Source organism: Saccostrea cucullata, unplaced genomic scaffold (assembly GCF_032062105.1).
Source record: "Saccostrea cucullata isolate Sc308-1 unplaced genomic scaffold, CSIRO_AGI_Scuc_v1 ctg3408, whole genome shotgun sequence".
Taxonomy (NCBI): domain Eukaryota; kingdom Metazoa; phylum Mollusca; class Bivalvia; order Ostreida; family Ostreidae; genus Saccostrea; species Saccostrea cuccullata.
Window position 1 is genome coordinate 84,926 of NW_026940081.1, and position 11,660 is coordinate 96,585.

General features: G+C 32.8%; 1 protein-coding gene across 1 annotated transcript; it reads right to left on the bottom strand.

Annotated features, from left to right (window-relative positions):
- Positions 1–7,174: 7,174 nt before the first annotated feature.
- Positions 7,175–10,147, bottom strand: LOC134254721 (uncharacterized). Its single transcript, XM_062737257.1, has 2 exons — positions 9,562–10,147; positions 7,175–8,156 (listed from the first exon to the last, which is right to left on the bottom strand). Exons 1-2 carry the CDS (start codon positions 10,144–10,146, stop codon positions 7,446–7,448), a joined length of 1,296 nt encoding a protein of 431 aa, XP_062593241.1. The 5' UTR covers position 10,147; the 3' UTR covers positions 7,175–7,445.
- Between the last annotated feature and the right edge of the window lie 1,513 nt (positions 10,148–11,660).

The following is an 11,660-nucleotide window of genomic DNA, read 5'->3' on the forward strand; positions in this document are numbered from 1 at the left end:
ACGATTCATTCTTTCTGATAAGTGACTTATAAGTGATTTATTCTTTTACTTATAAGTTGTTTATTCTGGACTTACACTTCATCGATACAGTTAACTTATAAGTGACTAATATGTTACTCATTAGGATTTTATATGCAAATGAGCTGCAAGACCTAAAAGTGACTTATAAGCCAGTATTAGCCACTTATGCTTTATGCAAGTATAGTCACTCATAAATGACTATAAGTGTCTTATAAGTCAAGCGTTAACCCTTCATACTTTATCAAGTATTAGTCACTTGTAAGTGACTATAAGTGACTTATAAGTGAAGTACAACACTACTTGTAAGATCTTAATTTAGAACAGAACTTCCAATTATGCAGGGGTTGCATGATATGTTCAAAGCTATTTTTTACATATACACATGTATCTGCACTTTAGATGAAATAATCAAGTAAAAATTTTATGGAAAAAAATCACTTTCATATGACATTTATTTGATGATGCAAACTTAAAATATTAATTCAGTTTACAAACTAAAATGTTGAACAAAAAGGCAACAAGATTTAATGACTTTGAGCTTCTTCAAATTTATGAAATCTGAAAGCAACTGAGTCAATTGATTCAAAATTTCAGGCAAAGGAAGTTAAAATAGAGAGATGATGTAAATAGAACCTACTTGTTGTACCTGATATGAATTAAGGCATACTCAAAATAAATCTAAAATCTCCAACATCCTTTCACAGACACAAACTTGGTTTCAAATTCTTGTTGCTGATCTCTGCAGAGACAAACTTTCTGATTGGCTACCTTGAATACCCATAATGCTCCTTGAGAGAAGTTTAGTAAAGGGTAAAAATTCTAAGTCCACACTTATACTTCGCTCATACCATACTGATCTTCACTTATAAGTGAGGTGTAAGTGAAATATTCACTGATATGTAGCTCATCTTTACTTATAAGTAAAGTATTAACCCTTTGTGTGCTGACTTGTTTTACGTGCGCCGTAACCTCAGGACTGAGTTGTTTTGTAATATCAACAAAATTATCACAATGGTGTACTAAAATTCAAATATCTAAAATTGTTGACAACCAATTTGCTTGAAATTTGGCAAATTTGTAGCAAATGTTGTGTTTTTTAATCTATAATATTTTTTTTTTTTAAATCTAATATTTTATGTTGCCATGGAAACCAAATTTTCAAAAAATATATTTTAAAATGATTTTTTTTTGCATTTTAACCATATTTTTTCAGAGAAAGTATTGCACTTTGATGAAAAAAAAATAATTCAATTGCTTTAAAAATTTAATTTTAGTTGAATATTATGTAATAAAAAAATTATTTAAACAATAACTCAATGATTAAGTCAATGTTATATACCGGTATACCATTATGTTGTGAAAAGTTATTGTATACTTATCTGAGTAAGGGATATATTCATGTAGGTTTAAGTGAATTCTGATTTAAGTTAATGGATTTTTTTTCAGATTTCAACTAAAAAGAGTATAAATTGAAGATTCAATTAGGCTTTAAATATATAACCAGTGATTATTTTATGAAATATTGGCAATAAGAAAGTATGATCCTCAAAGAATATGCAGTTTTGGAGGTTGGGAAATCTTGGAGCAAGTTCGCACAATAATGAACTAATTGCTGTTACTAGTATTCATTTTCAAATTAAAGCAGTCAATATGTTATTCTCATTTTTATAAATGAGAATAAAATAATATTTACACTGTTATAGAGGTCTTATTTTCTAATGACTGGTATCTAACAGCCCTAAATATACTCTAGTAATTCTCAAATCTTTTTTTTATATTTTGCTTTTATGAAGAAAATGCATTTCTCCGTGTTTTTTTGTAAAGTCAACATATTCATCAACTTTCTTCCCACAGTACTTCTCACTCTTTAAGTAAAGTGGCATTTATTTTAGAAGTCTTATTCCTAGCTGGCAACAAAAATTGCCAACAGGAAAACTAGTATTTTAAATTTTAGAAATTTAAGCACCTTTAACAGTCATTTATAATGGTTTTCCAAAATTACTTCGTTCAATGTAGTCACTGGTGAATAACAGTTTTGATTTTTTTCAACTGATTTTAGTTAATGATTGTTGACAGATATGTACCATAATATCAATCAATATATTATGAAATACTTTTAAGTTTATGCAAGTGTAATGGTATGGGCCATGGATATAGACCAAGTAAGCTCAGTCAGTAGAGCATCTGACCAGTGATGCAGGGGCCCCTTCTTAGATTCATGGTCCAGCCATGCATTTTCTCCTTCCTTGTTACAGATTTGATGCTATTGACCCCTCTGGAAATGTAAGTAAAAGTCCTGTCAGGGGCTAATAAGAATTTGGGCTGTGTCTGCAAGGATAAAGATAACTTTTGGGAAGGATATGTAATAGTTGTGCAATGGGTATCAACCTGGGTAGCTCATTTAGTAGAGCACCAGACTAGTGAAGTAGGATTCCTGAGTTCAATTCCTGGTCCAACCATAGTTACCATACATTTTCTCCTTTCCTGTTACACAAGTTTTGAAAGTGCCAGAATTTTTACTTCAACATGAAATATTATTCCTAATAATGAAATATATATTTTATTTCCACTCTGGGATTTCTTTGTATTCTTAGTAACTATTCACATTTTCATATTTAAAAATAAACATATCTTTGGAGACTAAAAAGTAATCTTTGTTGATGAGAAATTGTATAGGAATTTGCATTTTTAAAAAATTTTCTTGACCATTATTTAAAAAAAATTCTCACAGTAAATCTTAGCTTTTTTACTGTATTCATTCAGGCATATATATGATTATCTCTTATATCAAATGTACCTATCTTACTGTTACAATTCAAGAAGGGATGGAATGTAGAAGCTTCTTGGGCCTTATAAATTTGTAAACTAGAGGACAAATTACATATTAATAGGTAAAAACATGTACAGTGTTTACTTTTGAGTTGAGAAGTACAATTCCTACAGTAAAACTTGGTTATAACAAAGTCACTGGGACCTATGAAATTACTTCGTTATATCTGTAATTTGTTATAACTGTATAAGAAATCAATTAAATTTGTTAAGCTGGGTATCCAAATTGACTTCACTATATCCGTAAATTTGCAATATTCGTGTTCGTACTAAACGAGTTTTGCTGTATTGCCCAGTCTTTATTGTAATTTATTGAACAGATTTACATGCAAGTCCATACAATTTACAAATTACTCATTCTAAAGACTCTGATCTCCTTCTTTTGCCTGCAAAAATGACAATTCATCTTAATTTTAAACTGTAGAGTTACCATTTATTTAACCAGTGAACTTTATATTTTTGTGTGTGCATGTTTAGGTTGAGGCAGTCTCACTGTTTTTGGTTTTTATTAAAATAGAAATAAAAAGTGGAGGAAATGTGCAATTTAATCCACATGATTTATTCCGGCAAAAGTCTATTTTAAAGAAAAAGAAAATGTCTCTCTGATACATGTTCTTAAACTTGGTTTAGAAAAAATTTTGATACATGTAGTACCAATTATTTTCATGCAAACTAGAGTATGTAAATGCCTTGAAGAAATCTAACTCTAAGATACCAAAGATAACGGAACATATTTTGGCTTTGAAATTATTGAGAGTCTATAATATCCTTATCAAGGAAATAAAAATTACTGAAATAAAACAAATACCAAAGTTTACACAAATGACAGTCATTTCAGGGAAAATCAGAACTTTAAAATTTTTTCATCACTTTTTACCATTTTCATGTATATGCACATGATCAAATGCATCAATGCATCTTTTCTGATAACAAGCTGATACATTTGAAGACACTACAAGTTTATAGAAAATATCAAGTTTATTTTTAATTTTCTAATTGTGCTAAAAATTTTACTGTATATTATATACTGTTATTAAAAAAAAAAATATTTGAAAGTTTTCCCAAATAGATGGAACATCAAGCAGCTTTGAACCAGAATTTTTAGGTGTAATTAGAGCCACTTAATTGACTCAATGATTGTCAGTTATAAAAATCATATTGTGTATATTTCGAATACCTGTATCATGAATTAATTTTGCTTGATCACAAAAATATGTTGATGGATATATATTCTCTATATATCTCTCTTGCACAGCCACTGAGTAAATGTCAAAAGAAAAACGTCTGTGACTTGCCAGGTTCAATCGCGCGCATTATTGTTTTCATTTAGACGATGTAATGCATGTCTACTTACAAAACACCAAAGAAACAAATAATAACCACAGTATGTCCAAAATATAAAACTTTGCCGACCATATAAGCTCTCGATATGCTTCAGACTGAAGTTCAGTAGCATGTGCATCCTACTTTCGTTTTAACAGGAAGAACTTCGTAAGGTTAAAGTCAAGTCAAGTTAACCAGAGTTTTTATGCTAAAATATCGACAATTATAAGTAATTTTATGTCTAGTAACACAAATTTATTATAATTATTGATATTTAACTATTTTTTGAATGTATTTCTTTATTTTCCTTTATATTAGAGCAAGATAGAAGACATTTAATGCATGCGCTTTTTTTCCCTGTTTCCAAAAATAGCAGACTGACTTTCATCGTAACAAACGCCAACACCTCACTTTAAACCATAATTTCACGAATAATTCGCATACTTTCACATCTTCATTACCTATTTTTCAATGTTTTGTAGTTGTATAATACATTTTGATAGATTCTGAATAATTCACAGCTCATTTATAGCGAGCGCAGCGAGCCTCGCGAAGCGACGCTCGTCACTGCGAGCTCTTAAAGCAACGCCTGTGCGAAGAGAAAATTCAGACTACTGCACATTCATTCGATAGAATTTTTTGATGCCGTGATTTCGACCCACAATGCATCACTTGTTTAAGCTACGTTAAAGCTACTCGTGAGAATAGTTGCAAAAGTACTAAAAAGTATATGCCCTGATTAAATGGATAAATAATGAAGATAAATAGCAAACAAAATGTCTTCATTTACTTTCAGCACTGTTCAGGGTTCTTTAGGGGAAATGTAACTTAAATACGACGTCATGTGACGTCAGAGTCTAGACGCATCAAATGTCACGTGGAGTTCGACGTACGAGCCCGATTTAAATTCTAACAAAATAAACATCTGCGCTCGCCACAACGGTCGCATCGTCAACATATTACGTTTTATACGACGTTTTATGTGACGAAGCGCTAATTCCAGACTCAGACCCAACATATTGGGTTCCCGCACGCAAGCGTTTGTGACGTCAGACCCAATATGTTGGGTCCCGCACACAAAGGGTTAACGAAATCCGTTCCTCACTTATACTTACTTTGACTTATAGTACGCTTATAAGTACATTTCAAAATTTTTAAGTGACTTATAAATAGCTTATAAGTGGATTATAAAACACTTATAAGTTTCTATTAGTTTTTTCTGTAAGGGTAGTTGCAAAAAGATCCAAAATAGGGCATTAAGTCCACCCATTCTTTACATGTGTAGTTTAAATATATCTACAGTTTCACTTACGACAACATCGATCTGTAGATAAATGAAATGGGTTGATCCAAGTTTAAAATAAGATATAATATTTTAATTGAATACTATAATTCACTTTTTATGCACGCAAACTTTATTTTTCGCGCAATAAGGCAATACAGTGTGCTCGAAAAAAATCTATTTCTCGCGTAAAATAGTTTTCCTTAGGATTATACAGAGCATGCTTCATGTAAATGTTGTCTAGCTAATCAAAAGACGGTGATTATCTTGCAAAAATAAGGTGTCATGAAAATATATTTCTATGTAAAATTTTGATCAGCCATTGTGGCCTTGCCCTACCCTCAGGGGTAATGATTTGAAGATGCTGCCAAATGTGTTTCGTCTTTCCTGGTCCAGTGGTTCTGGAGAAGATTTAAAAAAAAATCCAAAATATTCCTATGAAAAACTCTGATCAGCCATTGTGGCCCCACCCAACCCCAGGGGGTCACAATTTCAACAAACTTGAATCTACACTACCTATGGATGCTTCTACATGAATTTCATTTTTCCTGGCCCAATGGTGCTTGAAAAGAAGATGCCATTAATTTTTCATTAATTTATAGTCCTTTACTTGTAAAATCTTGATTCCCCTTCACCCAGGAATACTTTGTGGCAAGTTTGGTTGACATTAGCTATGTGGTTCTTGAGAAGAAGATGAAAATGTGAGAAGTTTACGACAATGACAACGATGATAGACAAGGGACAAATTTTAATCAAATAAAGCTCACATGAGCCTTTGGATCAGGTGGGCTAAAATTGGCAGTTGGAACTTGAAACTTCACAAAAGCAATAATTAGAATAATGATCTTCTATCTCAGTGTAAATTTAAAAAGTAGGTCACCGTGACCTACTTTTGAGTTAACATGATGTGAAGTCTTAAGATGCATCAACTTACAAGATTTGATGATCCTAGCCCGTATAGTAAGCAAAATATTAACATTTTTATCAGTTGTAAATTTAGGTCAACTTCAAAGTGACCTTGAGGCCACACCCTTTGCCCCAGGGTCATGCCTTGAACAATTTTTATTCTTCAACATATCCTGATCCTTGTATGTAAGTTTGGTGAAAATCTGCCTGGCGGTTCTGGAGAAGAAGATTTTTTAGCAACTAGTACTTTTGGTTTTGTTTTCCTGATTATCTCCCCTTGTTTTAGGGTCCCAACCCTTATTTTAGTATAAATGGTAGCCCTCTGGGCCAAGGATACCCTGTGGCAAATTTGGTACTGAGTGGCCAAAGGGTTCTTGAGTTATGGCCCATATTCTAAAAAGTTAACGCACACCGCACACCGCAGGACGCACACCGCACAAATGGCCATAGCATTAGCTCTTTGAGCCTTTGGCTCAGAAGAGCTAACAAGTACTAAAATCAGACTAAAACTGTATTTGGAATTGCACATTTTTGATACTTCACAGAAATTTCTATTTAAGTAACCAATGCTGTTCCGTTCATCGTAATCTAAAACCGATAAAGAAAATCATGTATCTTAGTGTAGTCTACTTGTGTGCCAAATTATACTGAAATCAGACCAAAACTGTAAGAGGATTAGCATTTTAAAAGTATTTCAAAGAAATTTCTATTTTTAGTAACCTTGGCAACACCGTTCATCGAAATCAAAAACTGATATATAGAATTACGTTATTTGTGTGGTTTACTTGTGTGCCAAGTTATATTGAAATCAGACCAAAACTGTAGGAGTAGCATTTTGAAAAATTGTTTACAGACGGACAGACGGGTGGCCGACGGACTCATTACTATCGCATAAGCTCTTCTGGTCTCTGACCAGTAGAGCAAAAACTTACTGTCTTTTAGGTAAATATAATTGTACGCAATGCTTCAGTTGAAATAAGGTCAATTTGACTACTAAAATTCAAGAAACCAGGTAGCAAAAATATATACATGTATAACCTACACCTTTTGATCAATGAACCAACTTTATCTCTAGCAGAAATAATCAAAATTGCATTTCTGTAAACTTTCTGTAAGCTTTGTTCATTTGTTTTGCAGAATATATAATTATTACATTGCACACCTGTACTTCATGTTTGCTTTCAGACCTCAATACCGCTTCTTTAATTTTTTTAACATCCGCCATGATTTTCTTCATCATTTCAAGTTGACTTTCCATTTTAACCTTTTCTATAATATCATCTTCATCTTCCTCTTTCAGTGTCAGTTTTTGGATGTAATTAAGTTTATCCAAGTACTTCTTTCCAGTGAAGGTTTCAAGTCTTTTGCAGATATTTGACATCATTAACCAGGTGTCTTTAAATTCTGTCTGAGGGGTTGAAGCTGAGCTAACATTTGCTGTCAAACCATTCTGGATTGACCTTATTCTCTCGATATCATCACCCACGGTCACTTCTCCTGCTGCAGGTTCTTCTCCCCATTTTCCTTTTGTTGGTTTGGGAATCTTTTTACAAATGTTTCTGATCAATGTGTATGTTAATGAGATATCAAAATTCTTATACCCTAATAGTTGAGCATTTTGTAAAAGATGTTCTTGCTCGGGGCGTAATCTTTTATAAATTGATGATGCTTTCACCTTGTTGTAAATAACGGAAGGTGGAACCTCCATCTCTAGTATATCTCCGTACGCTTGATTTAACACATCGTTTGTTGCCATTCCTAGTTTGGCAAATCTGGTTCGGCCAGCCGCTATTCTCTGAAAAAAAAAACTCAGTTAATTATTTACAATGAATCAGTAACTTGTTGGATATACTTCTAAAGCCTCTATGCCAACTTATAACAAGTTATGTAAGGGATGATTTGAATTTGATATGTCACATTCCAGATACAGTTCAACTAAATACTGAGGTGGTTAGTTTTGATGTAACAAGCCTCTATACCAACATACAGCATACACTTGGACTAGAAGCAATCGCTTTTTGGATCGACAAATACCATAATCGAATAATGAAAGATTTTCCAAACACTTTAATGGCAACGAAATAAAAAAGTGTTAGAGAGTAAACATTTTTCTTTTCATGGAAATGAAGGCAACAGCAATGGGTAAGAAAGTTGCCCAACCTATGCTACATGTACCCTAGTTCTCAGGTTTTTAAAAGTAAAAATCATCAATGATTGTTTAATTTTCTGGAATAGATCAAATGAAGATTTACAAGAATTTCATACTATTCTTAACAATCTGCACCAGTCTATTCAATTTACGACGGAAAAGAGCGGATCAGAATTACCCTTTTTAGATATCCTTATAACTAAGAAGAGACTTAAAATCATAACACATTTATACTACAAAATACTGATTCCCACCAATACTTTTTTTAATTCCTGTCATCTTTCACATGTAAAACGTAACATACCCTTTAATATAGCAGGACATGTTTGTAATCAATGTCATAGATGATACAAGAAAAAATGGGATGAAACATAACCATGCATCATCTTCATGTTACTATAGTCCTGCTGGACACGTTATTACAGCTGACCTAAATATAATTAATAACAAGAAAACATTAATGTAACCATCAATTGTCGCCCGTGAAAATATGTTCAGTCTATGTTCTTAATGATAATGATTAGACTTGATTATTCATTTTGTAAACTTTTAAAAAATTTAAAGCAAGTACGGTGCCTTTGATTAAAAAAATAACTTCACATTAGATTTCCCAACTTAAAATCCGGAATAACATATAAGATCAATTTTAACATTGGCCGCAGCAAACACGATTCAAAAGATGTTGCTAAATCGAAACATTGTTGCGTTATAAAAATATATGTAAGTTTCATGAATCACGTTCATTACTGCCAAATTTTAAAGTGAAGTTTGTGATCAGAGATATAAAATCTGCAATTTTTTAAGAATATTTTGATACATGGTATGGTTTTGAAATTTACCGGTACGTAGCATTTGTGTGACGTTTTGGCGCCATTTTACATTCGTGATCAGATAGAACTGATCGTGTAAAATATATCAGCACTTGATTTCTGATATCATTGTTTATTTTTGACGAATTTACTAGGCCATATTTTGTTCTTATTACATAGCCCCTCAGTATTGCTGTCTTCAGTTCTGAATTGATTACTTTCACCATTTCATGCTGACTTACCATTTTAGTCATTTCTATCACATCATCTTCAGTTTCAGTTTCCCCTCTGAACGTCAGTTTATGAATAAGATTAAGCTGATCCAGGTACTTCTTCCCAGTGAAAGTTTCCAATCTTTTGCAGATATTTGACATCATTAACCAGGTGTCATCGAATTCTGTCTGAGAGGTGGAGGCTGAACTCACATTTGCGGCTAAACAGTTCCGGATGTACCTAATTCTCTCGACATCATCACCCACGGTCACTTCTCCTGCTGCAGGTTCTTCTCCCCATTTTCCTTTTGTTGGTTTAGGGATCTTTTTACAAATGTTTCTGATCAATGTGTATGTTAATGAGATGTCAAAATTCTTATATCCCGAATGCTTAGCATCTAGCAAGAGTTGTTCTTGTTCAGGGCGTAATTTTTTGTAAGAATGTGGTGATGCTCTAACTTTCTTCTCAATTTCGGAAGGTGGAACCTCGGTCTCCAGTATATCTCTGTATGCCTGATTTAACACATCGTTTGTTGCCATTCCAAGTTTTGCAAATCTAGATCGGCCCCCCCGGTCTTGTCCAGACGCCATTGGAGTGATCGAATCACTCGCCATTCTCTGAAGAAAAAAATTCATTCAATTAATATGAGGACAGATATGAAATTGCCAATAACAAAAACATATGTCATGAAACCCTAGTCCATAAAAGGGACTGAACTTGAAAAAGCCTTTTAAGGTTTGATAGCACCTTCCAAAAACCACTGTTTACTTCAAATTAGAACCACACCAAAAAGGAGAATCAGCAATAAAGAAGTAACAAGGTTGGATCCTGATTTTTAAAGGCTTAAACTTTTTTTTTGTCAAGAACATCCTTAGTTTCTATACACATAGCTTAATTAAAAATTAAATCAAAAAATGGAAACAATTGGCTTCTTTTGGCTCTACCATGCTCTACAGTACATTAAATATGACCTTTTTTCCCTGAAATTCTAATGTTTCCCTCCTAAATCTTTATCCAATTAAAGCATGGAACAAAAGAAATTATAAGTCTTTTTAAAATAAGACACTGTAGTGTATAATTTTGACTAATAAAAATTTTGCCAAAAACATTTGAGTGAAATTTAGTTACCTTGCCTTTATTGTAGTTAAATGGGGAATATGTCCCATATACTTGCAATGTAGCAAATCGGAGCGGATCCGCTCCGAAACGATTTTGAAGAATTTAAAACGATTTGCACTGGAACTCACTATCAAATTAATCAAATCAAACCTTTCCGTGGATGCATATGCCTTTTACCCCAAAAAATAATCAATAGAAGGACGAAATCCCAATTACTTTTCTCAATGTTTTTCTCTCGCTTCAAATATACCTGCCATATTTACATTCGGGACTCTCTAGAGTGTTGGTAGTAAATGTACAGTAAATGTACTAGTGCGAGTTATCGCCCGTGTTTCTTTCGCTACATAACGAATACACGGAATGAATTCTATCGTTAAACCAGGTCCATGGGACATTCATCATTTTAACGATAGAAAATTCTATCTAGAGGTTTTTAAATTAATACATATGAGGGGTGATCAAAAAGTTCGCAAACAACTTGAATAACTTCCATACAAGAAACAATATTTAGTTTTAATGTTGATTATATTTCAAATTAATCCTCCCCGATTTTAATGCACATCAACCACCGTTCTGCGCATGCGCGAATCACATGATATTGGCGGTCACTTGACCCCCTCCGTAGCGTTCTGTCACAAACGTTGAAAGATTTTTCTGAGTTTTAAATTTCTTTCCATGTGAGCTAATTTTTATGACAAGAACAGTTCATTTGTCAGAAATGGTCATATCTTGACAACAGAATGGGTGGATCATAATATCCTTTCCAAAAATAAGCATGGCGACCATTAAAACACAAATCTTCTGTCTCAGGAGAGACCTTTATTCAAGGTGGATAGAGAATTGGTGCATCCTTTTTATCATATCTAATATGTTTAAAATCTAAAGTAAACGATATCTTAGGTATTAAATACTTATATCATTGTTCAAATATTCAACTATTTTTCAAAGTGCTAATTGGGGGTCTTTGATTGCAAATTGCTTAATTAAAAATTCATATCTTTTCAAACTT

Coding starts and splice junctions, on each gene's coding strand:
- LOC134254721 (XM_062737257.1), bottom strand. CDS start 10,146: ATGGCGAGTGATTCGATCACTCCAATGGCGTCTGGACAAGACCGGGGG. Junction 8,157..9,561: donor TGATAGAAATGACTAAAATG/GTAAGTCAGCAT, acceptor TTTTTTTTTCAG/AGAATAGCGGCTGGCCGAAC.